At 40.1% G+C, this 18,765-nt stretch overlaps 1 protein-coding gene across 1 annotated transcript; it reads right to left on the bottom strand.

Annotated features, from left to right (window-relative positions):
* Positions 1-5,890: 5,890 nt before the first annotated feature.
* ptger4a (prostaglandin E receptor 4 (subtype EP4) a) lies at positions 5,891-8,274 on the bottom strand. The gene is made up of 2 exons (XM_079564973.1): positions 7,513-8,274; positions 5,891-7,208 (listed from the first exon to the last, which is right to left on the bottom strand). The coding sequence occupies exons 1-2, from the start codon at positions 8,263-8,265 to the stop codon at positions 6,696-6,698; spliced, it is 1,266 nt and encodes a 421-aa protein (XP_079421099.1). The 5' UTR covers positions 8,266-8,274; the 3' UTR covers positions 5,891-6,695.
* Positions 8,275-18,765: the final 10,491 nt, after the last annotated feature.

The following is an 18,765-nucleotide window of genomic DNA, read 5'->3' as shown; positions in this document are numbered from 1 at the left end:
AAATGAGGCCCTATGACATAAAATCATGAAATATCCCTTTAAATAAGGTACTTTCTTTACGTCCCACAGCCGTTGTTAAACCTTCGGCTCAGTGGCCCTTTCCTCCGTGAAGTTGGACCTTTTAACAGAGACGTTCCCATGTGCGTGATTGGTCTAGAAGAGGTAGAACTGACCTAACATAAAACAGCAAAATACTGCAAAGGCTATAAGCGCTGCACATGATTTACAATGCAGTGAAAAGCACATTTCCTCTTTCATTTCCCTTCAAAGTGCATTTGCGCTTGATTAATGAATCCATTAATTGCAGAAGTCACAGCGAGTGAGCAGGTGGACTTGAGCTACGAGGTGCTGGAATCTAAGAAGTGAGGAAACAAGCAAGCAACGTCAACATTGTGTGAGGCCACAGTTTGTCAAAAAGTCTTTCAAAATAAGCATGCAGGTCTATGTAAGGACAAAACAGACCATATGGGGCTGAGTGTTCCCAATTCTAACTCGATGATTAATAGCCCAGAGAAATGCGGTTTGTAATTGGTGATTTAATGATTTGAGCAGTGCATGTAAGAGGATCTGATGATTGTTTTAAGACTTGGCAGAGTTGGGGGGCGTAGCTGGGAAACCAGTGCTCGTTTCCAGTATATTGTGGACCCTTGTGAGCTATTGTGCACAAAATCACTGGACCTGGTTAACACATTTATTTTTATTGTTTAATTTGATCAAATATGTCTGTTGTTTTTGTTTTGTTGCTTATAAAACAACATTGAACTGAGAACTGAGCCGCATTATTAAAATGTATTTGACACATTTTACTTATTTCCCCCCTCATTATTACACAGCTTAAGGGGACAATGCTGGGGTACCCATTAATCATAGTTTTACACCAGCAAAGTGACGATTTCATGAGGAAAAGTAAAAAAAAAAAAAAAGGCAATTAATGCTTTAACATTGGTGAAATAAGAAGTGGGAAAGTTCCACTGTGATTTCCTCATAGCCCATTACAGTATGGCTAAATGCCTTGCAGCGGTACAGGTAGAGTCGACCGTGAAATAAGCATCACGAAAAATAATGCATATAATCAAACCAGACTGGGATAGGGTCGCAAGAAATGAAATATACAAATATAGTATCCAAACTAGCATCATTAAACCAGATTATAAATGTTTTGTCTTAAATTGTTATAAATGCTAAATACATTCTACAGACGGGGGTCCCATGTTGTTGGTTGAGTGATTTTGGGGCCTGAAATATTGCAAAATAACCTCTTAACCCCTATCTGAACCAAGTACATTTTCTCCAGTTTGGCATTACCCAAATCTAAAAGCTTAAAGGGACTATATAAATGGAAAAATGTTAAAACTAAGTATTTTCCTCCCCCTACATGTTCCAGCCATGTCCTAATATGTAGAATGAGCTCAGACCTGTTCACCACAACTGCCTCTAAAATCCTGCACTGTCACTCAAAAAGGTGTTACATCGGGTCTGTAGTGCCGTCATGCACGAGCTTAATATAGAAGCTGCAGTTACACACATGACCTGAGGTGGCAGTAGTGAGCATAACATGAACAACTTGCATCTAGCCCCTTTAATATAGAGACTGCAGTTACGCATATGGCCTGAGGTGGCAGTAGTGAGCATAAAATGACAAACTTGCATCTAGTCTCTTTAAAAGAAAAACATCAATATAGCGACAAAAACGAGGATAAAAATTAAACTAGAAAAGTGACAAAAGAGCGACAAAAAACGTGCTGGACAGGCAACAAAAAAGTTAAAAAAAACTGGGCAAAAAAGTGACAAAAAAGCAACAAAAACGGACAAAAACATGACTACAAAGAGACAAAAATATGATAAAAATGTGACAAAAATGCAGCAACAAGGTGACAGTTTCCATCACTTTTGTAGGTCTAAGCTTTCAAATGAGGCATTATACTGTTGCTCTCAGTCGCAAAGCTTTCAGATTCGGGTAAAGCCGAACTTCAGGCAGGACATAAGAGGTTAAGAAGTGAACTGGTTATTCACAAAACTGTTGGCCATTCAAGAAATAAATGGAAATATAAATAGAGATAAGACATGCCATAGACACTACAACTAAATGTTGAAAAATGAATCAAATGCAATAAAATCCAGGATTTATATTTCACCGATAAAGGGCAAAAATGGCTCTGTGTATTGGTCTATAAAAATGTAATCAGGGAATAACAGAAATCAATACATTACTGGAGTGGCACGGTTCATTTACTCTACTATAAATCATATAAAAGGCCGCCTGAATTGTTTATGAGGAAATCCATGTGTCCAGAGATGAGCTTCTTGTCTCCAATGTCACCATTTTTGACAAAGCTTTGTGCAATTAGTTTTAACTTTATCTAACCGTGAGATCAAAGTGAGCATTTAGTGTCTGACTTCCTGGGAACAAGCTGCTCTACTTCTGCTGTAAAGGCTTTGAATTAAGGCGGTCTGTGTATTTCATTGGGCTTTACTGAAGTCGGGAGGGTCGCTAATTCTCATCTGAAGCTGTTGACATTGGCGCTCCACGGCTGCAGAGATTAAGTGAAACTGATAAGGTTGAAACTGTGGGAGCAAACTCATTTTTAACCAGTGAGAGATAACAGACTTGATGAAATGATTTTAAAGAAATCGTACCATTGGAAAAGTTGTGGTTCTCAAACTTTTCTCACAAGCCCCTCATAAAATATTTGACCTCCCAAGCAGAGGTGGTCAGAAGGAAATTTATGAGTGCTGTACTTATTAAGAAGTGTTTTTGAGGATCTGAGAAGTAGGGTTATTGTTCTATTGTATTCTACATTTGAAAGATAAATATAATACTTTCTACTACACTACATTTCTTTGTGCAATCTGTTCCCCGTACAGAGGGTGACTTCAGACGGAGCAACTTTTACTTTTATTGGAGTAGTACAGTATTTGACCTGTAGTGTCTGTATTTTTACTGAGGTAATAATAAATCATGTACTTTTGATAAAATAAAAAATTTGATAAAATTATTCCTAAATGGGATGTAAAGTATGTCTAAACAAGTAAACACCAAACGTAATGCATTACTAAAGCATACATTCAATTTGTTCTAATTATAATGAATAAACAATAAATAAACAAGCAGCAACCACCCTCTCACTTGGCACAGCTGTGTTTTTTTGCCTTTTTCTGCGAACTGCATTGGTTGTGTCTGTGTTCCACATTGTTTTGCTGGATGCTTTTCTGGGGTTCGGCGAATTTTTTTTTGCTGCAGAGAGTCCATAAAGGTCCTGAAGAAAGCAGCTTTTTAAAAGTAAACAAACAGCTAGCTTATGAGCTAAATACATTTGAGACCTACACATTTCTTCTTCTGAGACACTAAAGAGGCACAAAGAGCCACCCACACCTGCAGCACAGTGGAGGCGTCACAAGACAGGAAACAAAAAAGGGACAAATGAGGAGGTATCAGGGCAAGACTCACAGCTAAGCCACACAAGCCCTCTATTCCTATAGTGTAGATGTAGCTGGAAAATAAAACAGATAAACTGTGAAGCTCTTCCCTGAAGATGGTGAAACTGTTGTGGAGCGGAGGGAGCTGCGCAGGAGGAAGATGAAGGAGCTGACCAGTGCAGGACACCACGCTCTGAAACAGGGGGTGGTGCACCGTTTCAGAGGATCAGAGGAGAGTGAAGGCAGCCGGGTTTCCTCTGGGTGGTCAGGTTTACCCACAGTGGTGGCACAGCTCTGTCACAGCAGCTCAGACCTGAACACTATTTCGTTGTACGGTTGTACAATGACAAATAAAGGACTTACTCACTTACTTACTGATCGCAGGGGGGAGATCTAGTACCACCCTCAGACTCATTGCCTTAGCAGAAGTGGATTCTCTCTGAACACAGATTTCACTGTTCATTGCTACAGTGATTTGGTTTGATTTGTTTACCAATTGTTTTCAGGGTTACCACCTTCTAAGAAGCCATGTGTACGTGTTGCCTCATCATTAACCAAACTCCTTCTCTAATGAGATGAGGAAATTGTTATCGGCAGAGTCCTCCAGTTTATTGTTTAAATCCATCTCTGAACAGGGAGAGTGTTGTGGCTGACTTTATAGCGGCAACAGTTCTTCTTAGGTCATTTGATTAGGCTGAGGCATAACACACGGCATTTATCAGCTCTATTGGTCCTCATCTTGTCCTGGCTAATGTCCCACTTGGCATTGTCTGCCTCCGCTGACGTGCTCATGTGGATGCAACAGGTGTTTTCTGCTTTCATGCAGCTGACGCACAACAGAGGGTCCTACGCAAAGGCCAGCAAGGGGTTTTTCACGTAAACATCCACAGCTTAATGAGTTGTACCAAACAGCTTTCTCTTTATATAGTCTACCAGCAAAAAAGCAATGGTGGTCTGGTACCTGAATGGTTTGGTATTGTGCTTCTATGTAGAGCTAAAACAATACAGACTCCTGAAAAATGTGCCCACCTGACAGTCATTTAATCCTCAGGCAAGCGCTGGTGGGAAAATACTTAGTAATACAACTACCCTAAAAATCTAACTCTGGGTGAAAATACTTAAAGCACGATTTGCCCTGCCGCCACTGTTTGTGGCTGTACTGTTATCATGTGACTCATTCAATATGAATTCCCACCTGTTCAGATTTACTGTAAATGTCAGCCATTTCGTTTCGCTTCATTCAAGATTCAAGTTTCGTAAAAGTTTCACACTGTCTTGTGCTACTGTTCCTATCATTTCTCGCACATTAATTCAATTAGAGTTTGTTTTTCCCGAAGTCTGGAAAGTTCCCTAACCCTGCGTCTCTGCCTTCGACCCTCTGCGTGCTTGTCCAAGTCACTGCACTGTTTTGAAATCCTAATTGCATTGGATTCTATTTATTATTTCTAGAGATTGTCCTCTCTAGCCAGGTCGACTTCCTGACACAGTTTCAAGAAGAGGTTTCTGTTATTCTTTAAATGTAAATCGTTTTGGTTGCCTCTTTGTTTATAAATGTGTAAACAGTTTGGCTTAGTTCAGTCCAGGCTGATGTTAATGAGGCCATGAGATAAACGCAGAGAGCTGTGAGAACTCTGTGCCTGATTTTAACTTCCGCTTTATGTTGACAACGGGAAGAGACCGGTCAAAGGTCAAATGATGGTGTGGTGTCTATTACAGCGCTGATGTAAAGCATTAAAAGCGATGTTGTGGTTTCAGAAAAGAGTGTTACTTTAACAACAACAGAGAATGTGACTTAGCAGCGTTCAGCTTTAATTGAGATTTTCCTGAAAGCTGCTTATGTAAATCTGCAAATACTATATTATGTTTTACTACTGTAAAATCACTGCACTAATATCGGCCCTTTGAACGTTGTAATAATCTAAAGCATCAAAGCATAAATCTTATACAGTACATTACAGTCTTAGAGAAGTACAGTTAGGAATTGGATTAACATATTAGTTTAGAGTAGTAGACAGACCTGCAATTTCTTATGGGAAAGTTAGGGATTAGTGCTGCAAATGAGCTTATCAAGACTCAATCAGACTTATGGTACAGTATGTCTATGTTTTTGTATCTGTCCCGATCAAATAAACCAAATAGATAAATGTCTGTGTAAGCTCTCAGTCGTACAGGAGCTGTCCATCTTCAATGAAGGTATTCAAATCGTCTTCTGTACTGGTGGTTGAAGATGTCAACTACCAGTACAGAAGACGATTTGAATACCTTCAGCTTAAACCGAGTGTTAAAAGGTTATTTTCATAATAAGAAGACACAACACAAAATGTAATGTTAACAACATTTATGGTATATTTTCATTAGTTGTACATATTCACAATAATGAAAACACAGTAAGTTGGACAGACAGACCTTATATTATAACCTTCTCATAGAGAAGAAGCAACAAACACCACACAGTTAAAAATGTGTTTATATCTGTGTAATACTTCTAATACTAAACCATGACACATCACTTTCTGTAGCTGTGTTCGAAATTTCCAACGTTATTGTCTTTTCATTTACAAATGTTTTACTGTAATCTGGTGGTGATGGCTATATAAAATGGCATGTTGTGAGTTTTCCAGAGTCCAAGAACAAAACGTTGTTTTATCATTGTACATTAGTCATTGATACCACACTGTGTCCTTCAAGTGACTGTACACCACACATTGTTAAATGAAGGCACCCTCGCTCAGCAAAACCTGGTCTGAATCACATGGATCTCTTTCAACTTGGCTGTGCACCAGCCTAAACGTCTTTACCGTAAGGGTTTCTATGACAACAGCGGGGGGACAAATGATAGTTTTTCCATCACTGACACTGGAGAAGCGGGTCATCTCTACATTAAGCAACATCTGCTCTGGCTAAGTGACATTATGAGGTAGATCAGTGCAAAAACACAACACACACTTCAAGTTTCATTGCGACAAATGAGCCTGACAAAATGCAGAGACGGGCAGTTAGACAATCTGAGTAACTTTCAATTTTGGGGGTGATCAGTCCATTATGTTTAAGAGCTTAAAAACAAATAAAATGTCATTATAGCTGTATAGCAATTGCAGTTAAATAAGATATCAGTCCATAAATGTATGTTTTATGTGTTTTCTTAATAGTATTTTTACAGTATGTTTCTTTTAATCCTTTTCAAGTCAGTCTTACTGTATTTTAGTTAAATATGTCCACCCATATGCCACTATGTGCCTATTATTTTCAGTCTTAATCAGATGATACAATAACAAGGCTCAAATACATTTCTCCTCCACAGTCTGAGTCCTTAGAGGCACGTGCAGTGATGTGTCTTTGGGGCAGGACAGAGGTGGTAGCTTTGCCTCTTCACTGCTCTGCTCTGGGGAATAAGACATTTGCGAATGTTTCTGTGACTTTTTAAAGCTGGCAGGCTTTGGATCTCTTCTTTCGGGCAGGGGGAAAACAGTGTGTGAGGACACTGTGGTGTACCGTAGGTCCTGGGACACCAAAGAGTGAGAGTCCCGTCTGGAGATGACGGAGGAGAGGTGCTGGGTGTCTATACAGAGGAAGTTGCCTGGTCCCTGCTGCCTGCCCCGTGCTCCCATCTTACAGAACAGACACTTGATCTTCTCGATGAGCTTCAGCAGCACAGCCTTCCGCAGCAGGATGTAGATCCAAGGGTCCAGGATTGGGTTGAATGAGGCGAAGCGGATGGCCCTCAGATCTGGATTCTTTTCCAGACGCAGCTCCACTGGGGTCTTGTACAGTTGGTTCAGGAACACCTGGGCCTAACATCAAAGCATTGGGATTTCAGATGAAATTCAAGCATTTTAAGAGTAATGAAGCCTGTCCTCTAACATAAACTGTAGATGAAAAATGTGATGATTCATGAAATAAAACATTTGTATTGTGCATAAGCTTGAGCTTTTAAAACAAAAGAAGAAAGCACAGATGTAAAAGTTGAAATAATGACATTTTATAAACTGTATATACTAGGCTCGAAACCTCTCCAATCGGATCAGAAGTAATATAAGGGTCGTGCGTAAAGAGTGCGTAATGGATTCAGTGACCCCAGGAAGCAGGAACACTCACCACCAGTGGAATGGAGCACACCAGAATGACCACCGATGTCCCAATGAGCAAGATGACCATCTGGATCTCTGCTCCTGCCAGACGGCTAAAGCTGCGCGCTCTCCTGCGCGGATCCACGTTACGCTGGAGGTCTGTGCCCAGAGACGTCCTGCGCACAAACCGCCTGTGCATGCGGATCAGGGCCCCGCAAACCAGCACGTTACAGATAACAGTGGCCAGAATGAGCACAGAGCTCAGCCCAGCGTACGTAAAGGAGTAAGCAGCGTCGCTAGTGTTGTTGCTCCTCCATTCAAGGAAGCACCAAGTTTGCGGGTATTGTTTTTTCACCTGACCGAAGCCCATACTTGGCAGCGCGCAAAACAGTGCGTTGGACACGTAGATACCAAGCAGCGTGAGTGCCGCCAGCCGCTGATCCACGTAGTCGTTGTAGAAGTAGGCATGATTGATGGCAATGTAGCGTTCCACGGACATGGCGCAGATGATGCTGAGCCCCGCCAGAGAGAAGAACAGCATGGTGAAGCCAAAATACTGGCACAGAGGTTCCCCTGCCGGCCACGCACCTTTTACGTAAGTGGCAATAGTAACTGGACTGGCCAAAAGTGTGCCCAGGAGGTCGGTCACAGCGAGACCGCACACCAGCGTGTAGAAGGTGGTCTCCTTCTGCTCCCTTCGAGACTTGCAGAGCACCACGATGGCGATGACATTCCCCACCACCCCAAAGATGAACATGATGGACGGGATTGTGGGCACCATGGTGCGTCCGCTCATGCTATTTGTCCTCCCGATCATAGTGTGGTTGTTCATGGCTCCAGAGTGCGTCCTTGAAGAGAAGTTTCAAAAGTTTTCTCGCCAATACTTCCACTCCAGTGGAAAGAACTCTTGTTCTTTCGATGAAATAATGTCCAACATAGTTCAGAATATGTTCGTGTCTTATCTTAGCAAAATGAAAGACAAGACACTGGCAGCAGCCAGCACTGGTGCGTCGTCCAAACTTGTGTTGAGACGCAAAAAGCGCACTGGAGCCCGCAGTTTTCAGCACCGGCAGAACAGAGACTTAAGTGCTTCAGTCCCTCCCCTTCCACTTCACACACCATCATCCACGCTCTTTCATTAGGACACGGAGATGTGTTGAAACTCTAATCCTATTTCCCTAAGAATGTTTTGTTTGCGGACGTAAACGCTTTATGAAAAACAGAATCACCGAAGTATAATAACCACAATTCAGTTCGTAAAGGATGTTTAAAAGGTCTAGCCTAATTTGTAGCTAAATAATTATTTGTTAATTTGTGTAGTGAATCAGACTCAGTGACATCATTTGCCAATTATCCTCCATTTGATATCAGATTTTCATTAGGCCTTCATTACATAAACCATGTGTGCCAGTTTCAGTTAAATTTAATTGGAAAACAACTTGACCAAATTGACTTTTAATTAATAATACAAAAAACTACAAAGACAAACAGCCTAGAAATAATAATGGCTGTAAAGCATGTGAATACATGTAGGTCTAGTGTTGTCTGAACATTTTAATTATTTGTTTTCCTTTATCCTCTGCAACACCAAAACGATCAGTATATAAAATAGGCTATCATTATTATGAGGTGGTGAAATATAGCAATCACACAGTAATTTAAATATAGTGGTCTAAACCAACTCATCCAGGGGCTGCTGTGTAATGGAAAAGAGCCATAAGTCATGTCATGTCAGCGCTGATTTGGTTGTCTAGTCTTGCAGAATGTTGCAGGAATCTATTGACTTTTGCCTCTGACAACAGTTTACTCTGGGATCAGCACAGTCTGTTACTACCTTTTGTAAATTCTGGAAAATTTGTGAACTGCTACCAATTAGCAGGAGCTTTCCAAAAGTGTGAATACTGGGCGAATGGCAACCTTTGGGAAGTGTGTAACCTGCCTTGGCAGTGCCCTGAGACCCAACTCAAATTGAATTGCCTTGTGCCTGCTTTAGAATTAAGTTATGGAGCAGAGATTATTGGGAGCAGAGACACAGTGAAGCCCCTGGCAATCCCTGCTCAAATGTGTGACCCACATGCTGCAGAAAACATATAGAAACATGTCTATTCCTCCACATTTGAAGTTGGCAGACTCTGCTAGTGCTATTTGATAATCTTGAGATCTTGCACCGTTAGTGACCGGGAGTGTAGCTGCTTCCGTCCGTCAGCCGCACACAGTGTACTATGGATGCAACCTTGAGGCCTGACGTCACCCGGCCAAGCTGACCCCAGGCTTTCTCAAAACACCCTCCACCATCTCTCTTTTGTTTCTCATCTCTGCTTTTGATTCAAACAAAAAAGAGGGGAAACCCAGAACCACTTTGCGAGCTCATGGGCTGCCTTGAAAAAATATTTATCCTCAACTATGCCATTCATCGCTTGTATATATATAATTATCCTCATCAACCAGGCCTTTGAGAAAAAAAAAAAAAAGGTCATTATGCAATGTGTTTGTTTATGACTGACGTGTGTGGCTCAAAACGTCATATTTGAGGAATTTTCTTTGAGTTTCTATCCACTTCAGAATGTGCACTAAGAAGATTTTCAAGATTAGGTCTCTCATGAATGTGCTTTCCCTGGATTTGTTTGTGGAAGTCAGATAACCTGCGCTGGGATACTTTCGACCTGTGAAAATCCACATTTCTGAGCGTGTATTGTGGACGAGACAATTGCGTGGCGAGTTGTTTTGCCGCTGGACTTTGTTGCAGAGGAAAGAACCGTTTCCAAACATAGGTATTTATTCCCGGACCAAACAATTGGCACATTGTCTTCTTATAACGCTCAGCAGAAAACGGTAGATTTTTTTTCCCTGTGGCAGCACGTTTTATGACTATCAGAGGTGGGAAGCTATATTTTCTCAAGTTAGAGTAATGTTAGCACACACACAAATAATTATACTAAGTACTAAGTAAATGTATGTTTTGGTAGTGAGTTAGGATTTTTGACATAGGGCCTCATTTCCTAGTTATCCAGAGTGTTGCTGATTTCTGGAGATATTTTTTGTATATATTGATATTTTTTGTATATATACTTTTGTAATTCATGCAGTTCTTATTTGAAGAGTTTCGTGGTGCTAGGCTAGTGCAAGGCTAGTGCATGTCTATGGTATCAGCTAGCCTGCATTAAAAACAGTCTGACACGCACAGAGCACCTGAGGCAAATCACTTATAACGCCAGACTAAAGATATAAATGTCTGTGTCGATAGAATAATTTTTGGAGTATAACTGACCTATGCATCACATGAATGATCGCATTTTGAGGGACTATTTTCTAGCAGATCACTCCACCACTGCATAACTTATACAACCACGAAGCTGATGCTGCTAAAATATAAGTTATTTTAAATGCAAAATGATTAAAATTACTCACAGACATTTATATGGTTAGTCTGGTGTTATAAGTGATTTGCCTCAGGTGCTCTGTGGAGCGGGTCAGACTGTTTTTAATGCAGGCTAGCTGACATCGTAGAAATGCGCTAGCCTTGCATTAGCCTAGCGCCCCGAAACTCTTCAAATATAAGAACTGCTTGAATTACAAAAAAAAATATCTCCAGAAATCAGCAACACTCTGGATAACTAGGAAATGAGGCCCTATGTCAAAAATCCTGAAATATCCCTTTAACCTGCCACACAATACATGAAATAATGTAAGAATGTTCATATTCCTCATTAAAGGCTCTGTACCTGATTTACCAACAATTAGAGTGAGAAAGTCAAGTTCAAACTGTTAGTTGTGGCTCAAACTCATTTTTAACTTTACTAATGCATTTCTCGCATCCCAATAGGTTTATGCAAACGGACGTATCGCCGCTGATCTCCATAGTAACGCAGGACAGTCAGTGCCATGCGGTGGGATAACAGACAGCTTCCCATGGACTAAAAGTAGGCAGAAACTGATCTAAAAGTTTGAAGTTACATAATTATACCAAATTGCCTTCTGAGCCTGCAGCACTTCCGCACACACTGGAAGCTGTTGAAACATTTACACAAAGTCTTTCTGTCGCTACAGGACTTTTTAGATTTGTATTATGTTAGACCTGTAGCTTAATCATTCGCTAGCATTTTAGGCAAAATACTTCGTAATATAGCTATGCTTTAGATATATTTTGTGCTGCAGCTCGTAGTATCTCCTCTTGCCTCTCTGTGACAGTAAAAAAGAGGGAAAGGCAGGATAGATGAGGAGTTAGAAGCTTTGTGATTTCAATTTAGGTTCAGTTTAACATGATTTGCATGAGAAAAACCTTATCCAATATGGCATCAGGTGATGTATTTGTCACGTGACTCACAAAACACCCCATAAACGATTCTTTAAAGTGATGGTCTGTAAGTTTGCAAAGTGAGGAGAGATAGAGTAATATTTGAAAGCCCTTCTTAGTTTGCAAAATGAGGAGAGCAGGAATAGAATTTTCAAAAGTAAGCGATTAAGCTCCTCCCCCTTTCTCCTGATTGGACCTGATAGGCTGGTTTGCAGGAAAAGCTCGTCTCTTTGGTCAATGCAGGAGGTTACTAGACTCTCATTAGCTGCTGAGATCCAGGAAGGAAGGAAGAAGGAAGGAACAAAAAATTATATATATATATATATTATCACTTACTTTGCATCAAAACGCAAGACCAGGTGGTTGATTTTTCACATTTTATAAAAAACATGTGGACTGCCAGACTATCACTTTAAGGGGATGAATTTCTACACACATTTCACAACTTTCAGGGAGAAAAGTAGTGCTTTGTTGTCACAGTAATGATAACAATTAGCCTGCAAGCTCATGATCTATAATAAGGCTTTATAATCAGCCCCACAGCGAAATGTCTGTTTTTACAATATATAAAGATATAAGTAAATAAACAAACATCTGTCAGCAAGAAGCTTTTGTCTCTTGATTTACTTTGCTGGAAGCTGGAGTAAGATTACAATACTGATATCACAAAGTGACAAGATGACATTTTGTTTTCTTTAGGAGAAACATCTCCAAGTTCAGGTGTGTGGTGGAGTGGCTCTTGGCAGTGGCATTTAGGTGTAGCCAGTTTCCCTTGAAGCAATACGTCCCTGTGTTTTCTAGGGTTTTAATGCCAGAGCTAAGTCGCTGATTTATCGCCCGAGATTACGGTGCGCCACAGGGTTTTCATTTGTCAGGAAAACAACAGCTCCCATTGAAGTGAAACAGAATGAGCGGCGGACAGGCACAGACACATCTGGAGGGAGGTTGTAGAGCAGGTCAAAGGAACCCGTTTTCATTCCAGCTTTAATTCTGCCAGTGCCGCAGCAATGTGCCAACACGCCTAAACAACTGTCTGCTGTGCGCCAGATACATAGTCTACTATAGTCATATCAGACATGGGCATCATTTAGATTAAGTGTTGCTGTTCAGTTCATGATGATCTTACTTGATGTCGTTATTTCTGGCTGTATAACTTTATGGGCTAGTGAAATATGCAAACAGGAAGGGCTCACACATTTGCCATGTGTTTTCATAGCTCTCCACTGACAACAATTGTCAATTTGAATAATCCCAGCTCTCATTAGTGCATACTGTTAGGATGTCCTCGGGCAAGACACTTAACATGGTTGACCTCCAAAGATTTTAAGTGTGATTGAGAGTTTCCTTAATGGAAATGTGCCCAATGGAGGGGAAAAGTTCAATTTTTCAATTGAGACCATTTCCACCACCGTTTGACAATAGTGAAAACAAAAAGATACTAACTTTATACCAGCTTTTGTTTCATGCGAATAGGCTGAGTCCACACATGTAAACTATTAACTAAGTAAATTGTCTTTTTTGTTTTGTTATGTCACAAGAACCCAGCTGTTCTGTGAATATTTCGAGAATAGTAATAGTAGGAGAAAGGATTTTATTTCTCCAGTACACGCTAACAAGGCAAAACCAACGTGTATCTGTGACTTGGAGATTGTGTTGTTTATTTGCAAAAAAAACAAAACAATCTTAGTTCACATAGTTTTTGTGTCTTATAACATACAGCACTTTATTGCAGCTATACCACATTGATCCAGTTAGACTCATATCACAACAAAGTGTGACCGAAACCGACTGGGTGAAGTGATTTGCTTAAAGGGATAGGTCACCGGGAACTATATTGTAAGGCGTAATAATACCAGGAGTACTTCGCCGTCTGCACAGTAAAGTGAAGATATTACTGCACGGATGTCAAAGCACTGGTATTACTACGCCTTACAATATAGTTCGCCTTTCAGGTACAAATGAACTCGTCTAAGCTAAGGTAAGAAGATATCTCAGTATGTAAAAGCGGTGGCGTATTCCTTTAAAGACACAACAATAGCGTGCCAGTGTGGGATGCAAATTCTTAACCACCAAATGAAGGTAACTCGCTTCCTGCTCTATTGTCTCACAGTATCAACAAATGAAAACCAACCTTGCTGTTAAGACTAAGCTGAAAGTATAACTGGTCTCTTAAATCTTTGTAGGAATGCATAAATCTATTACCGAAGCTTGTGTCAGGAAAGTTCATTAGTGGTTTACTCACTGAAAACTTAATGGGCAGTAATATGAGGGCACAAGATGCACCAAAGTGTGATGCACATTTTGTAGTATATTTCCATACATTATAAGTGAGTACAAATGGCGTAAATGTATCCAAATCCAGCACTTACAATGAAATAGAGCCTCAATATTGCTCCCAACTGATTCATTAGTTTTCCCCGGAGTGAGTCCAGGTGCAGGCGCTGGCCAAAGGAACTCTCCATTCACTGCTTGGTTTTAGTAAATGTAAACTTTTGAAAAACTCGGAGGTGTTTATGTTGGGCTCAGAGAGATTCAAATAGAATTCAAATAACATCCGTACGCCATCTCTCCTCAGCAAAACAAAACTGTGAAACTCGGCAATACAAGTAAACTGTTTGATCTGGATCTAAGTCCCATGTGGTGCTAGCATGGACACGGAGAAAAAACTATTCTAGTCATTTTATTTAGGATTTTTTTTTTCTGGCCTGTTGGCTTTATAAGAAAGGAAGAATTGCACATTACAGTTAAACTTTAAGGTATGGTATTTTACAGTCCCCTTGATGCATTGTACCTAACTGAATTTAGTACATAGTATGTAATGTGCTCTGTAACAATGTGTAATAACTTGTACCTATGGGTTAGATACACAATGGAATAATATGTATTTGAAGTTTGTAGGTACATAATGTAATAAGACATAACCGTAGCCTTAAGGGTCTCGTGTCCTATTACATTATGTACCTACAAAGTACTAATACAAGTTATTAATCCATTGTGTATTTTACCCATAGGTACAAGTTATTACAGATTATTACAGAGCACATTACATTGTACTTAATGTTGTTGGGGACAATGTATCAAGGTACTGTAAAATAGAGTGACACCAACTTGAACAGGCCTGCAGAGTGAGGAGAGACATTAAGCAACTTAATCGAGGTGAGATTTGATCTCAAGCAGAAGTTTAAAAATATGTTGGTTAGGGGATGCTGAGGGACAAGATTTCCCTCAAAAACACTTTTTCTGTGCTTATTTCCTATTTGTTAAAATGTGTTTACATGTTTTTTTTTAATCTATCCACCAGGGGGTGCTGGAGCATCCTCAGCACCCTGGGTTCCCATGATCTTGATCTCAAAGCTGAGGCTGCCAAAGTTCACAGTATATGTTGCAAATATAATCAGTACCATCAGTACATACAACATCCATCCATCCATCCCTTTCATAAGGGGCTTCTGAACCGGTCTTTGTCTGACCCGTCACCTATAGGACCAGTTTGCCATGGGAGACCCTACAGGGGCACGAAGCCCCCGACAACAGAGCACCCAGGATCATTCAGGTGCTCAAACCCCTCCACCACGTTAAGGTGGCGGTTCCAGGAGGGGAGTATATACAACAATTTAGTTTATCTCTCTTCTAACAATAAACTTTCAGTCTCCCTTTAGAATGTATGTTTTAGTTGTATTAGTGTATTTGAACAGCGGCAATGCACATCAACATTTGTGTAAATGTGCCAATTTTAGCTATAAAACTAATAATAATAATGATGCCTTACACTTGTATTGCGCTTTACAAGACTTTATTACAAGGTATCTCAAAGCGCTACACTGGTGTCATAATTCATTCATACTCGGTGGTGATGAGCTACTATTGTAGCCACAGCTGCCCCCCCTGACGGAAGCGAGGCTACCAGTTTGTGCCATCGGCCCCTCTGACCACCAACCAACCACTCACTCATACACTGCATTCACTCTGGCCTATTGTACACGTTTTTTGTGGTAGGGGAATCCAGCCCCCTCTGGCTGGGGATCGAACCAGGGATCTTCTAACTGTGAAGCATGAGCGCTTATCACTGTACCACTGTGCTGCTGAGTATAGTAACATATACATTTTATATTTTCATATACAATGTAGGCAGCTAAGTGAACTTTATTTGTTTAGCACTTTCGCAGATAAAATTGCAAAGTGCTTTACACATAACCTAGTACATTAAATTCAATGAAAAATCCTTCAACTGCCTGAAGGGCTAAATATTGCTTGCCGACCAATGCACAAATTACTCTACTACTCAAGTATAGTAATTGTGTACTTTTACCACAAAGTACAAGTGTCTATCTTACTGATTTGAATGCCTTCTTTCATGTGATAATGTCATATGTTGGTCAAAGTGTACCAAGAAGTGACTGTCAGCAATAAGTTATGTCAATCCATGCCAAAGTCAATTCAGTTTTCCTCAATTCAGAAATGACAGCACGGCACACAGTCCTTTGAACATTCTGAACTACCACCGGGACTGTTAATCCCAAAAGGGCGTGTGACTCTTCATATCGTAGCAACAGCCAAACAGTGGTGCTACGGAAAAATACCGCAAAGTGCCCCCAAACAAGTGGCAGTAGCTGGAAAATGTGAAGCCGAGTCAATACAGACATTGGAGGTAAATATTAACACAGGAGACAGGCACATTAATGGTATGCTAATCTTTGAAGTACGTGGTGTGAGGAACATGTTGCAGGATGTACTCGGGCTGATAATGCATAACCCGGGGCCTAAGTCGAACAAAAGCAGCTCAATGGGACCGTTTAGATTCAAGAACCCGTTTACAGGTGAAGTGCCTGATGTGTGACCACAAAATGTTTATATAAAGGGTAAACCAGAACAAATAGACATGCACTGATCTGTCTGTTTTTGCTGCATTTAGATTGTATTGTACACAGATATGATTAAGATGGTGGTGTCAGCTAAAATAATAAATAAAAAAATAAAAGCAATAAAAGTCCTTAAAACCCTTTTACAGGCAAACTATCACTGCTGTCAATACAATAGATGCACTACGGGCTGATCCTCCTGACCCAGCTCAAGATCTGAGGATGGGTCCCTGCCTGGAACTACACTGTCCAGTGCTTCTAACCTGGGGGGGGAGCAAAATAAATGATTAGAAATCATTAAATATTACTGAGAAAGCACTACATGCACAAACACTCCAATTTCAGTGTATATATTTGGAATAAATGCTTATAGACCATCATTTTTATGATTTGGTACATTTGTGGAGGCCTTGGTTTTGTACTGGGAGTGCGTTACGTGGCCCGACAACAGTTTGAGCAGGGGGGACTTCAGGGAAAAAAAATTAAAAATGGCAGAACAATGTGTTGTGGGTTTGGGTCCAGACTCTGTCAAAAGTTTGGCTGTTGCTTACAAAGTTATTCACATATCCAGTACACAGAGCTGTATTTTCCCTGATGTCTCTAATGGCAGGTCCATTTGGACAGTGCAAATTATCCAGAAATGTTTAATATATGATGTTATAGTTTGTATAAAATCAATTCATTTTAAAGGAGAGAATAGGACAGAGCGGGAGCTCTGGGTCAGAGACATACAGTATGTGATGAATTGTACAGACAGGTGCTCTTCCAGGACCATCAAAAGATGAAATGACTTTTCTCATGTGATCCCTGGTATATTAAGAAGACCTGTGGTTCACTTGACCACTTGTAACCCCTGACAAAGACCGATCTGGTCAAAACGTGCTGGCGTTCCACTTTTGAATAAATGGCTTTTACTGAGTCAGTGTGCCTCGAACTACTTTGCCTATTTTCACTTTTTTTTTTAATCAGGGCATATTTTATTACTCATTTTTATTTGAACTTCTGAACCATAAGCATGTTGGCATCTCGTCAGTGTTTGTCAGAGATAACACACGTAAAGTTCACAGTGTGGTGCAAAGATGCAATCTTGCAATGAAAGACACTATGTCACTTATCTTTAAGTGATGCATCAGCATCTTCGTTGGTAAATGACTCGTTTCACTTTCCAAAAAGTGAGAATGTGCAGATTAAGCTGATTAATAATAAAGGTTCATGGTGGGGGAAATCTCCAGACACTTACCGCACAGTTTTGCTTACATCGCACAATAACTGAAATCCTACGATGTTATGAAGTTATCATTCAATAAAATGCTCCAACAAATCCACAAAAAACAGAAAAGGAGTGCATTTTGTAATAATTTGGCTTAGTCCGCTAATGAAGCGGTAACTGTTATTGTAGCGTCCATAGACCACAGCTGTGATATGTTAAGTCAGTTACATAAAACAGACAGGCATATGGTTTGCTTCTTACACAGCCCACTAGAAGATACAGTAATTGGCAGATCTCCTGGTGGTACCATGATCCAAATCAGAAATACACACAGCATCTGGAGTTAGTCATCTGAGAGGACATACCCTGACAGAGGGAAATAATGTATAGATAGGAAATAGACAGGGCTAGTACTAAGAGGAAAGCACTGGCCTTGTACTTTCTTATTTATGAAACTTTCATTTCATAAATAAAATGAGAGTTAAACAATTGACTAGTAAAATTAACCTTTGAATAATAATTCCACTAAAATCATGTTATTGTGAAATCTATTGTAATGTGAGAAACAAATACCATGGCTTATTGGTTTATTGGATGAGTCACCACAGTGGGTGAGAAAACTCAGGAAAGAAGAACACACATGAAAAAAATACATCATATCTATCCAATAATATCCCATAATGAACAATAGTACAACATTATTTTTGATTCTGGTCCTATTTGGCCACATCTAGTTTCAGGCCAGAGTGCCGTACGAAACATGACAGAGAAAGTTATTTTAAAGAGATAAAATAAATGACGTCTATAGATAGAATACATTAAATTGTACTCTGTGCTTTTTCTCTCTGGAGAAGGTTAGAGGCTTTGCAGAAATTAGATTGAAATCAGACAGCAAACAAATGAATTTCCCAATTATGC

The sequence above is a fragment of the Gobius niger genome, assembly GCF_951799975.1.
Source record: "Gobius niger genome assembly, chromosome: 1".
Taxonomy (NCBI): domain Eukaryota; kingdom Metazoa; phylum Chordata; class Actinopteri; order Gobiiformes; family Gobiidae; genus Gobius; species Gobius niger.
Note: the sequence above shows the minus strand (reverse complement) of the source record. Positions and strands in the feature narration are given on the sequence as shown.

What these genes read in the sequence shown, in the direction of transcription:
- ptger4a (XM_079564973.1), bottom strand. Translation starts at nt 8,265, where the DNA reads ATGGTGCCCACAATCCCGTCCATCATGTTCATCTTTGGGGTGGTGGGG. An exon ending in TGTGCTCCATTCCACTGGTG is followed by an intron (nt 7,209 to 7,512) that starts GTGAGTGTTCCT and finishes CTTTGATGTTAG; the next exon opens with GCCCAGGTGTTCCTGAACCA.